At 45.5% G+C, this 26,754-nt stretch overlaps 1 protein-coding gene across 2 annotated transcripts in view; it reads left to right on the forward strand.

Moving 5' to 3' along the window:
- CBLB (Cbl proto-oncogene B) overlaps window positions 1-26,754 on the forward strand; it is a 155,971-nt gene that overhangs the window by 51,261 nt on the left and 77,956 nt on the right. For both annotated transcript variants that reach the window (XM_040424917.1, XM_040424918.1), the window contains exon 3: window positions 26,418-26,564. In XM_040424917.1, coding sequence (XP_040280851.1) covers window positions 26,418-26,564 — 147 coding nt within the window. The remainder of the gene's footprint in view (window positions 1-26,417; window positions 26,565-26,754) is intronic.

Below are 26,754 nucleotides of genomic sequence, written 5' to 3' on the forward strand. Positions count from 1 at the left end.
GGCATGTGCCAGCATTTGTACCTATGAAAGTAGTTGACCTGTTACATGTGCGTATTACAGCTGAAAACATCTGTGTTGGTCCCATGTTCATATGTGCCCACATTACAGAGATAATGAGCTGAGCCTCTTGGTGTAATGGCAACGCCTCCATTGCTCCAAGAGGCTCATTTGTATATATTAACATTTCATTTTTATCAGCAAAGCGGGCACATATCAACATGGGACCAACACAGATGCCTTCAGCTGCCAAGAGCACATGCATCAGGTCATAGGTAGAAATCTGCTGACAGATGCGCTTGACCCTTCAGTTGGTCAACAGATGAAGATGCAACATAGCAGGAGATTACAGAGGTTCTCCGGCCAGTAATGAAAAAAGGGATGCTCTCTCCTCCCCGATTCCTTGCCGGTCTCTTTTCAATGCTTATCTGATCCCTCCTGGTCCCTCATGACAAACAAGAAGTCATTGTTCAGTCAGTCACTGTCCATAGCAGTGACTCGCCTCATCTAGTCATTGGCTGAGCAGACATTTCCCGGGGGTCCTGAGGGACCACCAGCGGGAACCTGGTAAGCCCGTTCTTGTATTTTTAGGTTTAGTGTTCCTTTTTAACAATTTTTTTTCCAATTTCAAATCTATTTAGTCATGAAGCCTGCTAGTGGGAGGCATTACACCAATCCAGTCTCCAGTATCTTCTATTTAGCCAAAAGTGTGATTTCGGTATCACTTAAGCTAAATGCATCACATTAGTCTGCCTGTGTGTCTGCACAATGTCATATCGGGCTTTTTCCAGCTCCTGCTTTGTCATAAAAGTCTACTGAAGCTCCTATCTCATAACAGCGCGTTATGCATACAAGATGCAGTTTCTTCAGAACCTTATCTTCATAGAATAAGCAGCTGATTAGCACATTTTTAGAAGACTGCATCTGGCTAATGCTTCCGTATTTTTTTCGCTTTCTGGCTTGTTTGAGAAAAGTGCAGATATTGGACGTCGTTGGCCTCACGGAAGGATTTCTTTTTACATAGATTTTACCACCTTAAATCCATACAACTACATTTCTCTGAAGAAGTGATGGAGATCTATTACCAGATATAGACACTTTAAAATTGGAGACTTGTCATTACAGACATGTTTCCGAATAATATTGTAGGTGACGTACTGGATTCTATGTTATATAGATCAGTCCAAAATAGTAGTATGGTTAGTATGAACAGGTTGTACCTTAACAGTTGTGGAGAATGGACGATATCCTCCATACTGTTTGTAATAGGTGTCGGTGTTGGGCAGTTTCTTCTAGGCCATAGATACATAGTAGCTGCTATGAGGGCAAATTATGTTGAGCTTTAGAAGTGAATGACCTGTATTGATCAGGGATGGATGTAATCCAGGTTTTCTGGCAGGGAAAAAATTGTGGAAGCAGGCTCACAGAGGGTTAAAACAAATAAAAGGAATGAATGCTCCCCTCAATGTCCCCAGGCACTCTGGTTCTGTCCTCCAGAGGTCCTCACTGGTCTTGACACACAGAGAATGTGAACTTGTTGGCTCAGGCGGGTTGCTGCTGTGCCATTACTTCATTGAGTGGACAATTTTAGGCATTTCCTGGGTGTCGACATGAGACCAGGAAATACAAGCCAATGTGGGCAGGACTGCATCGGAACGAGAACAGGGCATCAGTTAGGTGGGTATTGGTCCTTTTACTTCTTTTTTAGCCCACTCAAAGACGCTGCTACAAATTTTTTGCACTGGAAATCCCCTCTAATATCTGCTGTCTAGGCGCATACTGTGGAGCGGTATACCAGGTACAGTGTTGTACGTTTTATACAGTGCCTCTGTATCTGAATGGGACAGAGCTGGACAAAGGCCATGTGACTCCTGGATGTGTCATCACGGGCCGCAGCTCCTACCCTAGCACCCCGTGCTCTTCAAACAGCTGATCAGCAGGGGTTCCAGAAGATGGAGCCTTGCTGATCAGATACTGATTACCTGTCCTGGGGAAAACCCTTTTAAATTCAGGTCAATTTCAGACACATTGAAGCAACTTTTATTTGGCTGGACAACCCCTTTAAATGGGTTGTCCCAGTAAGACGACTTAACCCCAAACTTGTGGATAGGGGATAAGTGTCTCATCAACCGGGCCCTCAGTAGTAACGAGACCAGGGGCCCATGCTCCCTGTTTGGAGTGCCAGAGACGCATGAGTCTTCCACTCCATAGAACTGTCAGATATAGCCGAGTACAGAACACATATGCATGTCTGCCGCTCCATTCAGACAGATAGCACGGGTCCCTGTTCTCGTGATGGGCAAGGGCCCCAGAATTCGGACCCCTGATGAACAGACCTAATGGGACAGCCCCTTTTTAATGGTTGTCAATGAGCATTCCTGTCCTATTTGGTTTATGGTCTGGTTTGTAAGTTTTAAGTTAAGAATTCTACATTTTAATATACAATTGGTGCTCTGCATTATATATGCTGATCTTTTGTACTGCAATTTAGTTCATTTGGAACCATGCACTATTAATTCTCAGCTGTCATCAGACCCTGTCATAGAGGGGATTAATATGCTTGCAGGAATAACGGGAGGTGTTGCCTTGGTTGCTAGGCAGCAGTGTTTGAAGTGAGTGACAGCAGAGATGTGAGCTTGCATGTGCGCTTTCTGTCGGCAATAATGATATACGAGGTTTAGTTGTGTTTTTTTTATTTTTCTAAATTCATATTCATTTCAGGAATATTTCTCTCCACTACCCCCCCCCCCCCCCCAACCCCGTCCTTTAAAGTTCAATGTAAGCCAGGAATCAAGGGAGAAAATGCATTTCGTCTAGTTCTGCAGCATTTTATATCTGGTGTTTACTCTGTTGAACTGAGGGATCATGGAACAGTTGCTTTCAAGTGATTTCACAATACACATACCAGCACAGTACTGTAGAAGCCATTGTTCATGGCTCAAATAGTTGTAAATCTATACACAATACAAGGTTCATCTGTGGACATGGATGTTGTGCTCAATGGAATATATAGTCAAGAACTAATATAGCTGGAGCTCGCTTTAATGTATTGGCACTTTAGAACGCAGACCGTACCTCGACCTCCAGCCTTTTTACGTCATGCAGTCCTCTCATAGGTCAGGGAACTGTCTTCGAGTGCCTTGTTTTTACTTTCCTGTTTTACCATAAGGTAAGGGCTGTGATATATTTGCTATTATGGACTACATCTTCTTTGGACCTTGCAGAATGTACACTGCTCAAAAAAAATAAAGGGAACACTTAAACAACACAATGTAACTCCAAGTCAATCACACTTCTGTGAAATCAAACTGTCCACTTAGGAAGCAACACTGAGTGACAATCAATTTCACATGCTGTTGTGCAAATGGGATAGACAACAGGTGGAAATTATAGGCAATTAGCAAGACACCCCCAATAAAGGAGTGGTTCTGCAGGTGGTGACTACAGACCACTTCTCAGTTCCTATGCTTCCTGGCTGATGTTTTGGTCACTTTTGAATGCTGGCGGTGCTTTCACTCTAGTGGTAGCATGAGACGGAGTCTACAACCCACACAAGTGGCTCAGGTAGTGCAGCTTATCCAGGATGGCACATCAATGCGATCTGTGGCAAGAAGGTTTGCTGTGTCTGTCAGCGTAGTGTCCAGAGCATGGAGGTGCTACCAGGAGACAGGCCAGTACATCAGGAGACGTGGAGGAGGCCGTAGGAGGGCAACAACCCAGCAGCAGGACCGCTACCTCCGCCTTTGTGCAAGGAGGAACAGGAGGAGCACTGCCAGAGCCCTGCAAAATGACCTCCAGCAGGCCACAAATGTGCATATGTCTGCTCAAACGGTCAGAAACAGACTCCATGAGGGTGATATGAGGGCCCGACGTCCACAGGTGGGGGTTGTGCTTACAGCCCAACACCGTGCAGGACGTTTGGCATTTGCCAGAGAACACCAAGATTGGCAAATTCGCCACTGGTGCCTTGTGCTCTTCACAGATGAAAGCAGGTTCACACTGAGCACATGTGACAGACGTGACAGAGTCTGGAGACGCCGTGGAGAACGTTCTGCTGCCTGCAACATCCTCCAGCATGACCGGTTTGGCATTGGGTCAGTAATGGTGTGGGGTGGCATTTCTTTGGAGGGCCGCACAGCCCTCCATGTGCTCACCAGAGGTAGCCTGACTGCCATTAGGTACCAAGATGAGATCCTCAGACCCCTTGTGAGACCATATGCTGGTGCGGTTGGCCCTGGGTTCCTCCTAATGCAAGACAATGCTAGGCCTCATGTGGCTGGAGTGTGTCAGCAGTTCCTGCAAGATGAAGGCATTGATGCTATGGACTGGCCTGCCCGTTCCCCAGACCTGAATCCAATTGAGCACATCTGGGACATCATGTCTCGCTCTATCCACCAACGTCACGTTGCACCACAGACTGTCCAGGAGTTGGCAGATGCTTTAGTCCAGGTCTGGGAGGAGATCCCTCAGGAGACCGTCCGCCACCTCATCAGGAGCATGCACAGGCGTTGTAGGGAGGTCATACAGGCACGTGGAGGCCACACACACTACTGAGCCTCATTTTGACTTGTTTTAAGGACATTACATCAAAGTTGGATCAGCCTGTAGTGTGTTTTTCCACTTTAATTTTGAGGGTGACTCCAAATCCAGACCTCCATGGGTTAAAAAATTTGATTTCCATTTTTTTATTTTTGTGTGATTTTGTTGTCAGCACATTCAACTATGTAAAGAACAAAGTATTTGAGAAGAATATTTAATTAACTCAGATCTAGGATGTGTTATTTTTGTGTTCCCTTTATTTTTTTGAGCAGTGTATTTTTGTCTGTCTTGTGAGCCATATCCATTGAAGCTGTACTTCTACTGGATAGATGCCGCAGTTGTTTGAGAAGGATACGTTAAAAAGAGTGCAGTGTTCACACTGGGATATTTTAAAATCTCGTTCACTACAGTGTAACATCTTGTAAACTGCAAGAATAATTATGGACATACAGCTCTGTACATTGCTGGAAACACAAGGTTGAAACGCCTATCCGCTGGATGGATCATCAGTATCTGAGGCCCTCGTCAAACCCTTTTTAAAGGTGTAGGCTGGACTGGGAACAACTGACCCAATCTTCTGAACCTGTGCCAATTTTTTTAAAAATTAAACACCAGTCTGCATTCCTACTGCAGCCAATGTGCCATTCTAGCTTAGACTACTTTCACACTCGCGTTTGGTGCGGATCCGTCTTGGATCTGCACAAACGCATCCGTTCAGATAATACAACTACATGCATCTGTTCAGAACGGATCCGTTTGTATTATCTTTAACATAGCCAAAACAGATCTGTTTTCTATTGTGCCATATTGTGTCAGTGAAAACGGATCCGTCCCCATTGACCTACATTGTGTGTCAGGACGATACGTTTGGCTCAGTTTCGTCAGACGGACACCAAAACGCTGAGGCATTCTGAGCAGATCCTTATCCATTTAGAATGCATTAGGGTAAAACTGATCCGTTTTGGACCGCTTGTGAGAGCCCTGAACGGATCTCGCAAACGGAAACCAAAACGCCAGTGTGAAAGTAGCCATACGTGACCACTGAGGCCAGGGGCTGGGAATGGGGCAGCGGCATGGGTACAATGGGAACATGGACAAATTAATGGAGGATGACAGACCTGCTCCTAGATGAGTACGGTAAACAAATTTGTCCTCTTTAAGGCCTGTTTAACACGGGCGTGTCCGGATTAGGTCCGGATGCGTCCCGGTGCATTGCGGCAAACCCACGCGAGTAGGAACGCAATTGTCAGTTTTGACTGCGATTGCGTTCCGATGTTCAGTTTTTATCGCGCGGGTGCAATGTGTTTTGCACGCGCGTGATAAAAAACGGACTGTGGTACCCAGACCCCAACTTCTTCACAGAAGTTCAGGTTTGGGTTAGTTGTAGTGTAGATTGTATTATTTCCCCTTATAACATGGTTATAAGGGGAAATAATAGCATTCTGAATACATAATGCATAGTTAAATAGGGCTGGAGGGGTTAAATTTTTTTTTTTTAACTCCCCTTCATCCACTTGTTTGCGCAGCCGGCATCTCTTCTGTCTTCATCTGTGAGCAATAGGACCTTTGATGATGTCACTGCGTTCATCACATGGTCCATCACATGATCCATCACCATGGTGATGGATCATGTGATGAGCGTAGTGACATCATCAAAGGTCCTTTTCCTCACAGATGAAGACAGAAGAGATGCCGGGCTGCGCGAACAAGTGGATTAAGGTGAGTTAAAAAAAATTTTAATTATTTTTTAACCCCTCCAGCCCTATTGTACTATGCATTCTGTATTCAGAATGCTAATTTTTTTCCTTTATAGCCATGTTATAAGGGGAAATAATAATGATCGGGTCCCCATCCCGATCGTCACCTAGCAACTGTGCGTTAAAATCGCACCGCATCCGCACTTGCTTGCGGATGCTTGCGATTTTCACGCAACCCCATTCATTTCTACGGGACCTGCGTTACGTGAAAAACGCACAATATAGAGCATGCTGCGATTTTCATGCAACGCACAAGTGATGCGTGAAAATCACCGCTCGTGTGCACAGCCCCATAGAAATGAATGGGTCAGGAATACTCGCCCGTGTGAAAGGGGCCTAAGTCATCTAATCAGCAGGATCAACACAATTAAACCAGACATCCCGTCTGGTAGGGTTGATCCTGTTGACTAAAATTATACCTTTTATCAACAAAATCCCATTTGCAGTTGCTGAAATCTCTTAATTAGGACTTAAGTGCACTCAGGGAGCATAGTCCCTCTGTTCACCACAGCTCCTGCACTTTCTCTACCGACCCACTCCTTTCTTTCCTTGACTGAGGGCGCCAGGCATCTTTATTTCGCACTTCTCCGGGCCTGCAGTGAATGCGCTGTAATCTGCGTATGAAGTACATCTCCTTCTGTTCTCTCCACTTTCAAGATCGCCAGTTCTAAAACGTGTGGGGCGTACGTGGGGTCACAGGGCCGGGCAGGAGCACAGTGAAGATGGGGGAAGCGGAGGGACCAGGGCACACCCCTTGATTGAATCTGCTGACAGGTCATCCTTTAAAGGGCTTATCTGGGGGATTTTATTTTTAAAAATAAGTAATTAGGTAATATTCCCAAGAACTTTCAGACCTCTACGCTGGTTTGCCGTTATAAGGGAGGGTTTATCATAGGATACAATTGTACTGTATGTTGCAAGAATCTTCCAGATGGGTAAATGAATGGCTGAATAAGTTGAGTAATTTTTTTATATTTTTTTGTCTCTTAATGATTTATTGTAGTTAGTACATAAAAATAGTTTCCTAATGAATGGTTACTGAAGTGAATACGGTGTGCTGCGGGAGTTCTCACTATTTCTCAATTATCACAATGCATCATTTGCATGCGATAAGTGTAATTGTTCATCTCGAGGATTTGTATGTGACTGCAAAATCTTTATTTGCTTTTTCCTTTTTGTTTTTTAAATACTGTGTGTGTGTGTGTATGTATGTATGTATGTATGTGTATATATATATATATATATATATATATATATATATATATATATATATAATGTATATATGTAGTTAAGGCTGCCGTGCAGCCTGTATTTGTGGGAGGGGCATAGGCCCCGCCCCCTTGGCTATAAGACCCACTGAGAGCAAGGGACGGGACGTGCAGCCAGTTAACTGGTACTTCCGGTTCGCGTCTGGTTCCTGCACGTCCCGCTCGTTTTCGTCACGGTCTGGGTGAGTATCTGTTGGCGTTCGGCTCGTCTCTGGTGTCGTTCAGGTAAGCAGGGGGAATCCGATGCCGGCATGGCGGGTCCGGTCCTCACCCCGGCGGGGGGGCAGCGCGCGGCTGGTCACGATGTTTTACCACGGTACTGGGGCGGTGCAAGCACGTGGCGGGGTATACCGTCTTCCATGAGGCAGCCCGGGCGATGCAGGTTTCATGCGGGCGGGCGTTCCGTGAGCAGCCGCGTGTGCCGGTTGCTAGGCGCGCTGCGACTCCGCCCCTAGTAACGCTCGCTCCGTGTTCAAAAACCCCCGCCAATATATATATGGGAATAAGCGATCGGATGTGTGTATACATATATATAGATATTCCAGGAAATGGATATGTTGAGCCTAGGCGGCTTCTTGTCTTCATACCCATATATATATATATATGTGTATATAATGTCCGTCAGTGGGATAGAGCGGCTGCAGCACCAACTGTCCATATACATATGCATATAATGTCCGTTCATCTAGTGTTACCACCTATGTGCTTCTCCAGTGGGATAGAGCGGCTGCAGCACCGACTGTCCATATATATATATATATATATATATATATATATATATATATATATATTATATATATATATATATATATATATAATATATATATATATGTTTCGCCATCAATCTAGTAGTACTTATGAGTTATGTCACAAGTGATGGTGTCAAGTACCGGCTGGTATTTACATATAGGTCGTTTCATAGTTCCTTGTTATGCGGTCCCACGGGTTCCATCAGGCACGTGGCTGATCACCTTTGGGTCACATTGCCAGAGGCGCATGCACGTCAGCACGGGCGCTTGGTTAAGGTACGTGGCTGGCTTCATGAGAACTGTTCCCATTCACCTATTTGTTTTTCTGTCCTTAAAATGCCATATTGCATATCTTTAGGTTCTAGAGTCTGTTGCTTTCCTGCGCTAGAAGCGGCTTGTTGGCTCTGCATACGGGAACAGCAGTGCCGGTATTCTGTTATAAAAAAAATAAATAAACCTTATTTTTTGTCTTGCGTCATCATATTGCAGTATCTGCTTCTGGTCGGTTATCTGACGCTCCACTCTGGTTCAAGGATTCTTGACTTGCAGTAGGTGGTACGTCCTGTCTTCTATACGGGTATGGTAGGTGTCACAGGGGTTTGGCCGCAGGCACTTTCACACGTTTCATATGTAATGTCCGCCGCACCCATGTCAGGTTGTCACTTTGTCTATTGTGGTACGTCTGCTTGAAATGTTCAGGCATTGTTGCGTCTGCCGCTCCGGTGGCATGTGGTCCGGCCTTGATTCCCAGGTTGTCATTTGTTTATTGTGGTGCGTCTGCTTGAAGCGTTCAGGCAAAGTCTCGTCCGCCACTTTGTGGCACGGTGTCCTGGATTCCAGGGGGTCTCGTCATCTCATGTGGTACGTCCGCTTGAAGCTTTCAAGCAGTATTATGTTGTTCACTCCTGGAACGTCCAGGTTGCCATGCTCGTCTACTGTTGGACGTCTGCTTGAAACGTTCAGGCAAAGTATGTCTGCCACGCTGGTGGCTTGTGGTCCTGCCTGGAACGTCCAGGTTGTCATATTTATCTCCGGTTGTACGTCTGCTTGAAACGTTCGGGCAAATATGACGTCCGTCACCCCGGTGACACGTGGTCCTGCCTGGTACGTCCAGGTTGTCTTACTTGTCTCTTGTTACACGTTTGTCTGAAGCGTTCAGGCGATGTCGCGTCAGCCGCCCCGGCGACATGGTGTCCTGTCTAAGTACGTCCTAGGGGTCTTTCTTTCACCATAGTTGGCACACCTCCGCCCATAGCAGCTGGCTTGACCCTGCAGCACGCACGGGGGGCACGTCATCCTGGTTAGTGGCTCTTCTGTCCTCATCATTGTTGCCTAGAAACGTTTAGGCCATGTTCTCATCCACCCGTAGGGGCAGGTTGTACGGCCTGACGCAACCAGGTGGGTTATTCCCAGTGCATTTAGAGGTTCATTTTTTGTTCTTGTTTATACGGCAGCACGTTGGGGTCTCGGTGCCTTCGGTTTCCCATAAACAAGGCCTCCACCTCGGTCAGTGGTTCGGGCCTCCGGTACGGTATCGTTATCATTTTCGTCAAATTCCATTACCAGGTGAGTATCAATTCAGGTCCGTCAGGCCGGCCATAATCTAGGGGCGGTCTTTCTGGTAGAGGCAAAAAGGGGGAGGGGCCATCGGATGTCCAAAACACGCCTGGTGTCGGCACTAGTAACAAAGGTTTTGTCCTCAGGTGATATCCAGGGCGTAGAGTATTGCAGCGTGGTCAACATATCCCAGGCCTCAGACATCGACGATGCCTCGTCCATCTCCGGGTCCGTGGTTTCCGGTCTGGCTGGTCATGGATCCCTGAGGAACTGGACCATTCCAAAATTGGTGGCCGAATTAAATAGAAGGGGCATCAGTCACCCGGCTTCGGCCAGGAAAGCCGAACTTTGTTGCTGCTGGTATCTAGCCCGGGCCCATCCAGCGAGCAGCTGGCAGTACCTACGGTCCAGGCATCGCTGGCTCAGTTGAATGCCACTATGGGGAGTCTGGCTGCCTCAGTAGCAGACATCCAGCACAGGGTCATGGAACTGGAGTCCAGGGCTTCCACCTCGTCGCAGTCGGTGCCGCCCGTGACGGCGGTGTCAGGGCCAGTGGCGGTTTCCCCAGGTATGTCGGCTACTCCGCCGGCCATTGTCCCAGCTCATTTTGTGGCGGAAAATATCAGGAGGGATATACTGGCAGGCAAAGAGGTCAACCTGGCTTCTATCCTCATAGCATCCCATGATGCAAGCGAGCATAGAACCATCGATTGCGGGGAGGTGTCAGTGGTGATGAAGTCAAAAGATGCCCGACTGAATCGCAAACTGTCCATACCCGAATTTGTGCTCGCTTTCAGTTTGTTCAGAGACGTCATCTGCTCGGCACAGCCCAATAGGAGGGAGGAGCTGGACGCCTATCTATATCAGGTCACCGATTTGGGCCACAAGTATGGGGGCTCGGCGTTTTACGATTACCATCGGTCCTTCGCGGCTAAAGCCGCAGCCTCCCTAGCGCAGTTTCAATTCATGACCAATTGGGCTGTGCTAGACATGGAGCTTTTCTGCAGGCATTTTGCGGGACTCCGAGCCCCCACTTGTGGTTCGTGCCAGTCCATTTTCCATGACACAGTATGGTGCCCCAACGAGGCGTCTGCCCGTCCAGATAGAGCCATTCCAGGTACATCGGGAGTCTTCAGGGGTCCGGCCCTCATGGACAAGTTTGGCAGGCCTATTGTGTATCTGGGCAAAAGCCAGATATGCAATAACTTCAACTTCGGGCACTGCATGTTCAGCGGGTGCAGGGCACTTCACGTGTGCACGGTCTGCTTTCGGGCACATCCCAGGTCCACCTGTCCCAAAAAATCGGCCAAACAAGCATGACTGACCGACGTCAACGTGGATCTCCTGGAAACACTCCTGGAAAGTCATGGCGACCGGCAGTTCGTGCAGCACTTGATCACTGGCCTGTCACTAGGGTTCCACACAGGTTTGGTGGCCCTGCCACATTCGAATTGGGAGTGTGAGAACCTCCTCTCTGCAAGACAAGATCCTGAGGCGGTGCAAGCGGTATTATCCTCAGAATTGGAAAAAGGCTTCATCATCGGCCCTTTTGACTCAATTCCTTTTGAAGTATGGAGGGTCAACCCAATTGGTGTGGTGTCAAAGAGAGGTTCAAATAAAAAAAGGCTGATCTATGATCTCTCGGCTCCTCATTCCTCACATATTCCTAGTATCAACTCGCTCATACCGTCAGAAGAGTTCAGCATGAAGTACTCCTCTATCGATGAGGCCATTCAGTTCATTCTCAAGGCAGGCAGGGGGGCCTGGTTGTCAAAAACTGATATTGCCGATGCCTTTAAATTGCTCCCGATCCTCCCGCAACTGTGGCAATATTATGGCATCAAATGGGCGGGAAGATACTACTTTGCCAATCGTCTTACGTTTGGCTCAAAAAGCAGCCCATGGCTGTTTGACCGGCTGGCCCAGGCCCTGCATTGGGTTCTGGTCGAACATGGGCAGGTTCCTATGTGTATCCACTACCTGGATGATTTCCTGCTGGTAGAGCACCCCGCCAGTCAGCCCTCCGGTTTATCCTCTCTGCTGGAGTTGTTTTCGGCGCTCCAGGTTCCTGTCGCCACGGGGAAGACGGTCGGTCCTTCCTCAACGATCACCTTCCTAGGGGTCATTCTGGATTCTGTGAAGTTGGAAGCAAGGCTCCCTGAGGAGAAGTTGCAGCAGATCCGGTTAGCCATCCAGGAGGCTGCCAAATCCTGCTTCCTGACCAAAACAAGTCTCCAATCCTTGCTGGGCCGGCTGAATTTCGCCATGAGGGTCATGCCCCAGGGGCGCACCTTCGTGTCTCGGCTCTTGCTGCTCCTGCCATCAGCCCCGGAACAAGACAGTATCATTCGTCTAGACCAACAGGCCATGGCGGACCTGTCCATGTGGAGCACGTTCATGTCCACTTGGAATGGCGTCAGGTTGTTTATTCCCCCCCCCGGGACTCATCCTCTCCCACGGTCTATTCCGACGCGGCCGCATCCAGGGGCTTTGCAGCCATTTTTTGCAACCACTGGCTGGCCGGTGCCTGGCCGTCTCAGATTATGCTGGACGGGCAGGCCCTCAGGTCTTCTCCCTTCTTGGAGTTGTATCCAGTGGTGGCAGCGGCCCATGTATGGGGCCACGTTTGGTCTAACTCAAGGGTATTATTCATTACCGATAGTCAGGACTTGGTCGACATCATCCGCAATGGCAGAGCTAAATCCCCAAAAATCATGGCTCTTATGCGTAGGCTGGTATGGTTATCCATGGTACACAATTTCTGCATTGAGTGCTCCCACATACAGGGTTCCAAGAATACGGCTGCTGATGCGCTGTCCAGGTTTAACGTCGATGTCTTCTTTCAGAACATGCCGCTCGCGGACGCAACGGGGGCAGACGTTCCGGCATACAGCGACCTGGTGTGGGACTGACATCTTTAATCACCAAGGCAAAGGACCTGTTGCACCAGAGCCTGTCTGAGAATACAGTTAGGAACTATCGGACGGGCTGGAATCTGTTTAAGAAATTCACCGAGAGTCATCAACAGGGCGGCGTGGATGACGTGTCATTCATCATGGCCTTCATCGCGCATTGTCATGCCAACCTCGGGCTCGCTCACAATACCATCCGCCTATATTTAGCAGGGGTTCAGCATCAATTCACGTTGGACAATCCGGCCCGGGTCTCTTTCTTAACTTCACAGGCAATCAAGGCCACACTCCGGGGCATTGAGAAAGCCGGTGCAAGCAGGCCGGTGGTCCGGCAACCCATGACCGGCTCCTTATTTAGGCTGTTGTCCTTGGCTCTGGATGGTGATCCTTTTGGGCCCTTCATTAGCACAATCATTAAAGCCGCCCTTTACCTGGGGTTTTACGGGTTCCTTCGTCCAGGAGAATTCACCACCTCCGTTCGCAGCGGTCATCACCTCCAGAAGCAGCACTTGACCTGGCATCACGACCAGTTTGTTCTGAGCATTCCATCTACCAAGACCGCTCAGACAGGACCTCCAACCTTGGTGTCCTTCTACCCCTCGCTCAACGACTGGTGCCCGGTCAAGGTGCTGCGGCAGTTGGTGGTGGCTCTGCGGGCGGCGGCAGCTGATTGGCCCCCCTTTGAAGGGGAGTAGGGGACTTTGTCCACACCCCAGTTCATGTCTCATGTGCGGTCATTGGTGGCGGGGTTAGGTCAAGACCCAAAGAGCATCTCGGGACACTCTTTTCGTATTGGGGCAGCCTCTGCGGCATCAAGGCACCAGATACCTCCTCATGTCATCAGGAGCATGGGGCGCTGGAGGTCGTCATGTTTCTCTAGATACATTCCTAACCCTCAATCAGAGATCCGTGAAGCTTTCTGTTCTCTTGCCCTGTAACAGTGCAATAAAGAATCTGTCCGTATGTTTGTCTCCTTTTTGGCCCCTTTTAGGCCTATCCTCGTTACAGGCTTCCGGCATTTCCAAGCCAGATGTTGGCGCTAGCTCCTACGTCCAGGGACCGGCGCCCTGACCACAAGTAGTTAAGGCTGCCGTGCAGCCTGTATTTGTGGGAGGGGCATAGGCCCCGCCCCCTTGGCTATAAGACCCACTGAGAGCAAGGGACGGGACGTGCAGCCAGTTAACCCCACCCTCCCTCCCCTTTTCTTAGCTCTTCCTTTAGGATAGGCCCCCTTTTAGGCCTATCCTCGTTACAGGCTTCCGGCATTTCCAAGCCAGATGTTGGCGCTAGCTCCTACGTCCAGGGACCGGCGCCCTGACCACAAATATATATATATATATATATATATATATATATATATATATATATATATATATATATATAGAAATGGAAGTTCAAGGCAGCACTCCTCAGTAATGGATGTTAGGGTGCCAGCAGTGAAAACACCTTACCAAGGTGTGTAATGTAGAATGAAGAAAGACACCGCGGCACATCCGTTTAGTGAAAAAAGTGGGACCCTTTATTCACCCATGCGACGTTTCGGTCCGCTTGCTGGGACCAACGTTTCGGTCCGCTTGCTTGAAACCGAAACGTTGGTCCCAGCAAGCGGACCGAAACGTCGCATGGGTGAATAAAGGGTCCCACTTTTTTCACTAAACGGATGTGCCGCGGTGTCTTTCTTCATTAAATATATATTTTTTATTTTTTTATTTTTATTTTTTTTCACTGTGGATATCAGTGACTGTTATCCAAAAGACCATTTGTCATACAATTATGCTACGTTTACGTGCAGTACATTTTTTTTCAGTATGCAACAAATAAAGGTGACCTTTTCTTTTAATAAATATCTGTAATTTTGTTTGACATACTGACCCCAGCATTGCACCCAATGAGGCCTGTGATTGGCTGCAGCGACCACGTGTTGTCGGCATGACATCAGTGCTGCAATCTGGGTAAGAAGAGCCCAGACAGGCGTCACAGGTCCTGTGAGATAAGTACTTAAAACTTCTTTATTTGAGACTGATCCTGGAGGTTGTCCAGTTTCCTTTTAAAACCTGACAACCCCTTTAAAAGGTTTGTCCACCTGCAGTAAAGAATAGATTGTTATTTACCCAGCAGATCCTGCGTAGTCGCTCCAGTTCTTCTGGCATTGGCTCTGTTTATCCGGCTGCAGCAGTGATGTCACGTTGACAACATGAGACCACTGCAGCCAATCTCTGACTTTTTCGATGTACTGCTGAGGCCACTGGTTGACTTCAGTGGTCACATGTTGTTAAAATGATTTCACCACCACAGTTGGGTAAACAAAGCCCCGCCTGGAAAACCGGACCAGCTGCATGGGAGCTGTCAGTTATGAGTAATTATCTATTCTTTATGGCAGGTGTCTCGTTCGGCTTTGAGTTTCTTTATTAGTATAGGATTAGAAAGTAATTAATAAGCAAGAAATGCTATCAAATGACATCTGAACCTTTTGCTGTATGTTGGCGTTGGACATCATGTTCTTGTTTTCCGTATACTTGATGAAATATAAAAATAATTTAATTCTAGTTCCTCTTGTACATAATAGCGGAATTGTGGATCAAATTTGTTATGCAAAATTTTATTTGTAAAGCCGTGTGGTGATTCTAGGAGAAGGATGACCTCGTAGAAACATAGACTAGGGGGTCTTTTTCTGCAATCTTCTATCTGGTCGGCTCTTATATTAATACTTACTGTATTTCTCAGACTGTAAGATGGCAGTGCGTCTTATAGCCTGAATGCAAATGACCGCTTCACATTAGAATGCAGGAAGCACAGGGAGGTGAGGGCAGCGCTGTGCTGGCTGTACTTGTCCTCCCTGGTCTTCCTCCAGGTCCCGCTGTGAACTGTGTCCTGACCACGCACAGCAGCAGGATGTAGCGCACATAGGCGCGCACTGTGACCTGATGCTGTGCGCCATCAGGTCACAGTACACAGCGGGAACCAGAGGAAGTTATGTGGGGAGTCCTGGATCTGCAGCTCCGTCAAGGACAAGCAAGTTAAGTTTATTTTTATTTATTTTTTAATGTCTGATGGGGGTCCAACCTGAGGCTCATGGGGGCTTGGGGGTCTGATGGGGAGCTGATGTGAGGCTGATGGAAGCTGGGGGGGGAATCTGATCTGAGGCTGATTTGGGTGTATGATCGGATGCTGTGGGGTCTGATGGTCTGATATGAGGCTCATGTTGGCTAGGGGGTCTAATGGAGATTGGGGGGGGGCTGATCTGAGGCTGATAGAGCTTGGGGGTCTGATCTGAGGATGATGGAGTTTTGGGGTCTGATAAAAAATGAGGGTCTGATCTGAGGTCTGATGAAGAATGGGGGTCTGATTTGCTTTCCCAGCCTCCTGCCCATACTGTGCGCTCATTTTGATATCTGGACACCTAGATCCTTCTCTTCTGAAGTCCTTACCGTTTAACTGCAGTTTCCATTGTTTAGACCATTTAGGCCTCATGCACATGAACGTATTTTCTTTCCGTGTCCGTTCAGTTTTTTTTTGGGGACCGTATACGGAACCATTCATTTCAATGGGTCCGCAAAAAAAAAAACTGAAGTTACTCCGTGTGCATTCTGTTTCCGTATTTCCCGTTCCACAAAAAAAATAGAACGTGTCCTATTATTGTCCGCTTTACGGACAAGGATAGGATTGTTCTATTTGGGGCCAGCTGTTCCGTTCCGCAAAATACGGAATGCATACGGACGTCATCCGTATTTTTAGCAGACCGCAAAATACATACGGTCGTGTGCATGAGGCCTTATTCAGAGAAGCTAAGTCAGTGGCAGATTTATCAATACTGATGTGAAGGAAAACGGTTTTAGTTGCCCATAGCAATCAATCACAGATTGCACTTTTCATTTTGCAAAGGAGCTGTGGAAAATGAAAGGTGAGATCTGGTTGCTATCGGAAAGTAAGCATTTTTTCCTTTTAAACTAGTTTTCATAAATCTATCCCCAAGTCTTTTTCCATGTTACATCCCCTCCAAGAATATTAACCCGGTTACACACTTTTGTTTCCTTGGTAAACTTAACTTACCAAACCTTCTCCTATGTCACCTACAAAAATATTAAAAAGAATAGGACCCAGGCCGGACTCTTGAGGTACACCGCTTGTAACACTAGCATCTGTTCATTATTTAGGGAATAAGTCCAATTTTCAATAATTTATCTTTCAGCTCTTTATGTGGCTTTATCTAAGGCTTTGCTGAAATCCAGGTAGACAATATCTGCGGCACCATCTTCACCCAAAACACTTTTGTGTTTCGGACAGCGAGTTTAGGACAGGAGGGCGCTAATATGTTTTTTAAGGTATGGGCGCGTCGGAAAGTAATACTGGGTTTAGTCGGGATAATCTTGCCAATAACTGGATCTTGGTGGAATGAGTTAGGGCAGGGATGGCCAACCTGCGGCTCTCCAGCTGTTGCAAAACTACAACTCCCAGCATGCCCAGACTGCCTACAGCAGGGCACGATGCGAGTTGTAATTTTACGACAGCTGGAGAGCCACAGGTTGGACATCCCTGCCCTAACTCATTCCACCAAGATCCAGTTATTGGCAAGATTATCCCGACTAAACCCAGTATTACTTTCCGACGCGCCCATACCTTAAAAAACATATTAGCGCCCTCCTGTCCTAAACTCGCTGTCCGAAACTTGGGTCCCTCCAATGACAATCTTGTAGAGCCACCTAAGGGTTCCTTTTAGATGTGGTTCCAAACGCTGCATGTGTTGCCTCAGTATCTCTGACAATATCAATTTAGTGACTGTCTCCAATACTGGGGAATCCATTCCCCTTAAGCACTACGTGAACTGCAACTCCAGGTATGTTGTCTATATGTTGGAGTGCCCTTGTGGCCTACAATATATAGGCTGCAGCACCCAAACAGTGAGGGAAAGACTTAAAGGGGTTGTCCGGGTTCAGAGCTGAACCCGGACATACCTCCATTTTCACCCAGGCAGGCCCCCTGACTTGAGCATCGGAGCAGTCCATGCTCCGATGCTCTCCTTTGCCTTGCGCTTTTAAATCGAGCAGGGCAAAGGCATTTTCAGGAGTTCCGGTGATGAACCGGGCTCTCCATGGGGCTGCCAGGAAGCCCGGTGAGGTCACTGGCACTGATGGGCGGGTTTTAGCGCTGCCCTAGCCAGTAGACCGGCTAGGGCAGCACTAAAGTACGCCCATCAGAGCCGGTGACTTCACCGAACACACTGACTGGCGGAAGCCTCCGCTCGGCAGTGTGTTATTGTAAACAAGAGCCCGTGCCCTTCGCGATCTAGCGCAGGGCAAGGGAGCGAATCGGAGCATGAGATGCTCCGATGCTAAAATCAGGGGGCCTGCCTGGGTGAAAATATGGTTATGTCTGGGTTCAGCTCTGAACCCGGACAACCCCTTTAATCATTATCGTTCCAATATTCAGAGGCAGTACTTGAAACATGGGGTATCCAAACATTTTTCTGAAAAACCCACACGTCTATTTCTAAAATTTACCCTCATAGATGTAGTTTCACAATCCTACTCCGAGTTGTGCAGAAGAGAAATGTATTGGATCTACAGGTTCAACACCCTCTCCCCATTTGGTTTAAATGAAACTTTAGAGTATAGTCACTATTAAATATGTAATACAAAACTAAAAGAAATGAATACCCCTTCTGATGAAAACATAAGGTTTTATATTATTACCAATAACACGAGCCGTTTTGACCTATGAGAATCACCCTCTTGATTGAGTCATTAAGAATAACCTACATTTATTTATTTCATATTTATTCTTTATTTTTATTCACATTTGCATCTTTTGGTATATATGGGGATCATGCTATATCAGCAGGATCCCTATATACATTTAAGTTTAAATTTATGTCCATTTTAATAATTTGGGTAATTTTAACTGTCCGTATCTTCAGTTTTGGAGTTTCCACATACATTTAGGGCATGGATGATAATTAGATTTTTTGGGGAATTATTCACCGCCATGCACTGCTGTATCCAAAACTCTCTCCAGTGGAACGCATGTCCGGCCTCCGACATCAGGTGACCGGAAGTCAACTTCCGATGCGCTTATACAGGCCCTGAAGCCTGTTATATTGATTATATTGATCCATGTGTTTACTTGTGTCTAATTGATGATTCAAGAATAATGGAGTGGAATCGGTTGGGTATGCGTTCCACGGGTGAAACGCACTTCCTGTTCCGGGTCATGTGATCGGGAGGAAGCTGTCCACCACCGCCCTCCCTAATGTGACTATATATAAATCGCTGTTTAATCACTTGTTTACCTGTATTGCAATATGCTCCTGAGGAAGGGGTTTTTATTTTCCCCGAAACATGTCGAGCTAACACAATAAAAATTAACTTGTGCCATGTCTGAAATCCATCGGGTCATCAATCCATAGAACTACAAGGTGAACTAACATTCTACAGGCGATCTCGGCGAGGGGGGGGTCTGGCGTCAAGTGTCTTGAGTTTATCTTGCTCCACCCCCCCTGGTGAAGTGAGTAAACACGCACGACGGTCTATTTCCAAATGTAAAAACATTCTAATCTCTTATCTCCACCACTTCAATTGGTTGTACACCTTTTTCAATACCTTCAGGATGGCCCTGTAAGCCTTTATTAGCTATACATACCTATTATTTTATTTATTTCTCATTTTCCTTCTTAACACTTGGAGCTCCACTGGCTTTTTTTCTTTTTTCCGTGTATCTATCATTCCTTATAGGTATCTTTCCTTTTGGATACCCTGCTGGTTTGGCTCAAGAATTCCCTTGTGTGATTCCAGCCTTATCAGGTTTGAAGACTAAGTAGTATAGGTATGTCGGTAAACAGGCCAGTGCCTTGCCCTAAAGCAACCACGGAAAGAAAAATATTTGTGCTGCCATCCTTCCCGTTTCTCACTAAACAATCTCCTGTCTGTTGACCTGTAAATATGAGTTCTGTTTGCAATACACACTTCTGGATGAGATGAACGATACGATCACTTACCGTACATACCCCTCTGGAAGTCAATGTGACCCGATTACCATCGAAACCCAACTTGTCGGGAATGCCGTAAAAAATGCAGCGTTACTTTTATTTGGAGAAATCTAACTTGCTGTGACTGAAAGTCATTTTATTTTATTTTTTACTACAACTTTATGTAGGAAAACTAAAAACAAAAAAAAGGTGGACTGGTTGCTGTATGTCTGTACATAATTATAAAGGGGTAACACTTAATGGGTTTGTCAACTTATTATTTTTTTTTTATTCTATTGATGACCTATCCTCCTCCATCTCTATTCACTTGAATAGGAAAGAGCTGCTCCATTGAAGTGAAAGGGACGGAGGAGTTGTAGTTACCCCTCTTCCCCTCTGCGGTTGTGATGGCGAGCAGGTAAGCGGTGAACAAAAGGCAGCTGAGTATTCTGTGTTATTTTCGGTTCTGGTTTACTGCATCTCAGCTCTCGCTCGTTGAATGGGAGCTCAACTGCAGTACCATGGCACAGTCACTACACTGTGTGGCGGTTTGCTTTCAGCTCCGTATATGTATTCTTTCAGGCACTCGCAGAGTCAGCAGGGGGAAATTTTCTCTAGGGTGTCCCTCTAGGATTCGGGTGGCAGGGTTTGCTAGGGTTCGAAATAGGCAAACAAGCGAGCCCACCCTCCTACATCATCTTTCTGAGATGCCCAGAGGAAGCGGCTCTTTGTGGAAATGTTGATGAATTTGCAATTCAAATATATACCGATCTCTTCAAACTAGTAATATTATCCGGGGTATTAGTTCTCTTCAAACTCTCCCCTGCTGTCCTGGCCTTTTCAGCCGCTCATTGCATTAATGCCCTTGCTCAATTATTTGACTCTTTTTTTATGTGCCCACAGCCTGAGCTTTCTTTGCCCGAGTTTTGCATAGTAGTCCTATTTCCGACTACAATTGGAGCATTTCTGTTGCTTTCCCGCACGTGTAGCCACCTTCTCTTTCAATTAAAATGTAATTAACTTAAACCAGCTTCCAGAGAAGAAACCTGCAGGTCCTAATAATAGTTTCTTCCCCTGTGGAGCTCCTCTTAATATAATTGCTACTGGCATCCAGTATGCCAGTGTGCTTCAAGAAACGAACACCTACGTCTCGCAAAGCCCCACGTTGTTCATTCGCATTTGAAAAGAAGTCGCCAAGTTTGAAGCCATAATTGAGAATGCCGTATTTCTACATACAATTTACAGTGCCACTAGGAGGGAGATCTGGCTCAAAGGCACAAGTGTTTTTTTTATTTTATTTTCTGTACATGTACTCCATATGCTTTCCTACATAAATGAGAGAGATTTAAAGTTTTGTAGGAAAATAAAACTTTATAGCCTTTTTTTTTTTTCTTCTGAAAGACTAGTCTTTCGTGGTTAGTCGGTAAAGCCTGTCGTTCAGGTGTACAACCTCATAAGTACAAACAACAGATTGTCAATTGCTCTCTGCCTTCATCTGTAACCTAGACAGGGCTTTTGGTGATGGAAAGTTTTTGTCCTGTCCTCCACTGTCCCTGGTGGACCCATGAAAACCATGCAAGCAAAGCTCTCCATAGACGCATAGGGGGAGATGTATCAAAGCTGGTGTAGGAAAACTGCCCATAACAACCAGATTCCACCTTTAACCTGCCCTCTTACTAATAGGCACATGGATTATGGAGTTGGAGAGCGTTATGACTTTAGATAGCCTATTTTCTGAGGATTCATTCAAATTTGGACTGATCACTAAATAGAATTATCAGGGTTCAGGCTCCATAAACTGCAATTTCTCATGTCCTTTGTAACATTTTCTTTTTATTGAAAGTTTTTCATATATTAGGCATAATCATTTCTTATGACAAAATATACTGTAAATGCATGAAAGTGTGTTGGAGAAATATTACTGCTATTCTAGGTCACATCTTCAATACATGCACTGAAATCCCACCCAGGCTACTTTTCTTTAGCGTTTTCGATCATCGCTCCTCCAACATTAAACATCCCCTCACGTTACATATCCTCAATGCTGCTAAACTTATAATCCCTAGATTATGGAAAGAAAAATCACCCCCCTCAATTCAAGAATGGTTGAATGAAATGCACTTACTACACAATCTTGAGAAATCAAGACTACTGAGAGAAGACAAGCTACATCATTATCACACAACTTGGGATATTTGGAACACATTTATTAAAAATGACTATCTTAAAGTTTCTATAATTATCTCTTGATATTATACATAAAGACAGACAAGCCAAGCTCGCAAAACGAGCCCTGATACGCCCCTTACCCTAAGTTTATCTCCTACCCTCCCCCCAGTTATCTTTGTTAGATATATTAAAAGGCATACAATATACACGTATTTACATCATCTATGTAAAATCAAATATTACAGATACCATGCATGAAGACTAATGCTATGTATCTCATGATTTAATTCTCAGACTCTAGATTTGTCAATAAAGACTACGGTCCTTTCTGGAATATTAACTAACTGTACAATGTCTGTTATATGCATACAGCTGGAATGAAATATATTTTGTCATAAGAAATGATTATGCCTAATATATGAAAAACTTTCAATAAAAAGAAAATGTTACAAAGGACATGAGAAATTGCAGTTTCTCATGTCCTGTTACAAATATCATATACGGTACAGTTCCTTGAATGACCAAAGCCATGTTTTGGCCCATAGAAACCCCCATACAACAATGACCACGTGTATTGGTAATGTCTAACTTTTTTCTTCAAGTACCAGTAGCGGAATGAATCTCTGTGTAAATGATATTTTGTAATGTAAAGGAAGCAGACAAACACAAGATCTAAAGAACATGTTGTCACTTAAAAAGTACACTATGTCAGGAAGTGGTATGTGAATGTGTCATTGCTGGTAGGGGCCTTCAGTATGTTTGTACTTCTACATAAAGGTGGTAACTCCTAGGAATAACTGACAGGGGGTTATACAAATTAGTGAAGGTTACTGTAGAGATCACAAGCCGGATATGTCATATTTGACTTGCAACACTGTAGATTTCGTTTAAAACTAAATTGATTAATCTCAAGTCTTTTTTTATAATGGCTTGACTACAGTAGTTAAAAGGGTTTTCCGGGAAATGATAATCATAACCTATCCTTAGGATAGGTCATCATTATCACATCAGGGGTCCAACACTGATCAGCTGCTTTAGAGAGCCGCTTTGGTGATCACTGCCGACTACCAGCAGCTTGCCAAACACAGCGCTGTACGCAGTATAGCGGCTGAGCTGCAAACAGGCCGCGTGACTGACGTACGGTGATGTCACATGGCCTACAAAGAGGCTGCGGCCCTCACGGAGGGCTGCGGACCCCCGACCCCCAGCCGTTCTGATATTGAAGACCTATTAAGAGGATAGCTAATCAATATTATTTCCAGGATAACCCTGTTAACCCCTTTTTTCCCTGCGTCTTAATAGTGTATATATAAAGCCTCATTCACATGTCAGTGTTTTGGTCAGTGATTTCCATCAGTGATTGTGAGCCAAAACCAGGATCGGAGCCTCCACAGAGATAAGGTATAAGGGAAAGATCTGCACCTCTTCTGTGTTTAGAGCCACATCCGATTTTGGCTCAAAATCACTGATAGAAATAACTGACCAAACACTGAAGTGTGAATGAGGCATAAGTTAGTGGGTTATTGGCACGAACGACTTATACTATCACAGCACAGTGATAGTATAGACATGGTGTCAGCAGGGTTCAGTTGTAAAGTATAGCTGATGCAATGGCCAGAATCAGAAAGAACCACTTAGGGTACTTTCACACTAGCGTTTTTCTTTTCCGGCGCTGAGTTCCGTCCTAGTGGCTCAAATCCGGAAAAGAACTGATCAGTTTTATCCCCATGCATTCTGAATGGAGAGTCAGTCCTTCAGGATGCATCAGGATGTCTTCAGTTCAGTCTTTTTGACTGATCAGGCTTTTCAGAAAAACGTAGCATGCAGTATTTTTACCTCCGGCCAAAAAGCCTGAACACTTTGACTGAACGCTGGATCCGGTCTTTTTCCCATTGACTTGCATTAACGCCGGATCCGGCGCTGTGTGTTCAGTCAAAACGGATCCGGCTTTTGCATGTTAAACCCGAAAAATGTGAAAAAAAAGTTAAAGTCCATAAATGGCGGATCCGTTTTTTCCAATGCATTTTTTCATTGTGATCAAAATCCTGATCAGGATTCAAATGTAATCCGTTTTCACGCGTTTTTCCGGATCCGGCGGGCAGTTCCGGTGTCTGAATTGAACGCCGGATTAAAACAACGCTAGTGTGAAAGTAGCCTTAGATGCCACCCTCGGTAGTGATCACAGCCCCTGAGTGGTGTCCATAACAGAAGTGCCCCATCCTTCCATGACTGTAGCCTCAGGCATTATTGTGAAATCATAGTACTGAAACCCCATTTTTTTTGTCAATCAAAAGTGCTTTTATTGGGTATAAATAGTAAAACATAAAAGTAAATATGTTTGACATTTTAATTAATTTAAAGGGGTATTCTGGTAAGTTAAACATACCCTATGTTAAACTGTTTTACAATATAATAAAGTCTGCAAAATAATATTAGCTGTTTTGCTGGTTGAGCATGAGGTAGAAGTCAATTTTCCTCATGTTAGGGGAAAAAATTCCTCCCTGACTCCAATCAGGCAATCAGAATAACTCCCAGGATCAACGACCCCTCTCTAGTAGTTATAGCCAGTAATATTATTACGCTCCAGAATTACATCCAGGCCCCTCTTGAATTCCTTTATTGTACTCGCCTTCACCACCTCCTCAGGCAGAGAGTTCCATAGTCTCACTGCTCTTACCGTAAAGAATCCTTTTCTATGTTTGTGTACAAACCTTCTTTCCTCCAGACGCAGAGGATGTCCCCTCGTCACAGTCCTGGGGATAAATAGATGATGGGATAGATCTCTGTACTGCCCCCTGATATATTTATACATAGTAATTATATCTCCCCTTAGTCGTGAATAACCCTAATTTTGATAATCTTTCAGGGTACTGTAGTTGCCCCATTCCAGTTATTACTTTAGTTGCCCTCCTCTGGACCCCCTCCAGCTCTACTATGTCTGCCTTGTTCACTGGAGCCCAGAACTGTACACAGTACTCTATGTGTGGTCTGACTAGTGATTTGTAAAGTGGTAGGACTATGTTCTTATCACGGGCATTTATGCCCCTTTTGATGCAACCCATTATCTTATTGGCCTTGGCAGCAGCTGCCTGACACTGTTTTTTTGCAGCTTAGTTTGCTGTCCAGTAAAATTCCTAGATCCTTTTCCATGTCAGTGTTACCGAGTGTTTTACCAATTAGTAGTTACGGTGACTTGCATTAGGCTACTTTCACACTTGCGGCAGAGCGATCCGGCAAGCAGTTCCGTCGCCGGAACTGCCTGCCGGATCAGGCAAAATGTATGCTAACTGATGGCATTAGTAAGACTGATCAGATCCTGATCAGTCTTATAAATGCCTGATCAGTCGAAAAAAATGCATTGAAATGCCGGATCCGTCTTTCCGGTGTCATCCGGCCAAAAAACGGATCCGGCATTTATTTTTTCACCTTTTTTTCAGTCTGCGCATGCGCATTACCGGAAGGACGGATCCGGCATTCCGGTATTCTGAATGCCGGATCCGGCACTAATACATTCCTATGGGAAAAAATGCCTGATCCGGCATTCAGGCAAGTCTTCAGTTTTTTTAGCCGGAGATAAAACCGTAGCATGCTACGGTTTTCTCTTTTGCCTGATCAGTCAAAACGACTGAACTGAAGACATCCTGATGCAAACTGAACGGATTTACTCTCCATTCAGAATGCATGGGGACATACCTGATCAGTTCTTTTCCGGTATAGAGCCCCTGTGACGGAACTCTATGCCGGGAAAAGAACAACGCAAGTGTGAAAGTAGCCTTATTTCCTTCCATGTGATAACTTTACATTTGTCAGTGTTAAACCTCATCTGCCACCTATCTGCCCAAGCCTCCAATCTATCCAGATCCCTCTGTAGTAGTATACTGTCCTCTTCAGTGTAAATTACTTTACACAGTTTAGTGTCATCTGCGAAAATTTAGATTTTACTATGCAAGCCTTCTACAAGATCATACATTAATATATTGAAGAGAATGGGCTATTTGTTGAAGATAAATCAGTTGCCCAGTCCTGCCCGTGCAGAAGTGCCACCATCACAGCTGCGCTCCTGCAGGTAGTCCCAAGAGCACTACAGTGCTGCAAGCAATCCTATTTGGACAGAACTTTGCTTCCAAATGCCTTACGTGGTTTTGCATTTAAATGTATGTTCATAGTTCGTGCATGTATGTGCCCCCAAACATTCTTTCCTAATTCTGATTTAAAGTCCGTCCGGAATACCGGCTGTAATCTTTGTCTAATTGGCTTATGTACAGAGCTATGGGAGAACTTAATACCGTCCTCTGCTTTAGTGTTGGAATGCTGAAGATTGTGACAAGGACATTTGTGACGATTAATATGTGTATTACTATCTGTATTTCTAAATATGAAATGACCCTACAGACCTTGCTAGAAGCAAGGAAGCTGTTCGTACTAGACTGAAAATGTGTGTCTCATTTCTGCATGTGTAAAGCTGGTATGTGACCCTTAACATAGATTTTCCTTTCTCTTCCCTGCAGGAGAAACCTGACAAAGCTGTCCTTAATATTTAGCCATATGTTGGCAGAAATAAAGGCAATATTTCCCAATGGACAGTTTCAAGGGGATACCTTCCGTATCACCAAAGCAGATGCTGCAGAGTTCTGGAGGAAGTTTTTTGGAGAGAAGTAAGTGTCATGGAATGAGTGCAGTCTATAGCGGACGTTTTTTTTAAATTTATTTATACAAAGAGTACATTATGTATTTAAAGAACACATTGCTAATGGTACCTGCAAGCATTTAAAGGGCTTCTGTCACCCCGCAAAAGTCATTATTTTTTTTTTGATAGTTACATTCCTTATAGCGCGATATAGGAGA

Source organism: Bufo bufo, chromosome 3 (assembly GCF_905171765.1).
Source record: "Bufo bufo chromosome 3, aBufBuf1.1, whole genome shotgun sequence".
NCBI classification, from domain to species: Eukaryota; Metazoa; Chordata; class Amphibia; order Anura; family Bufonidae; genus Bufo; species Bufo bufo.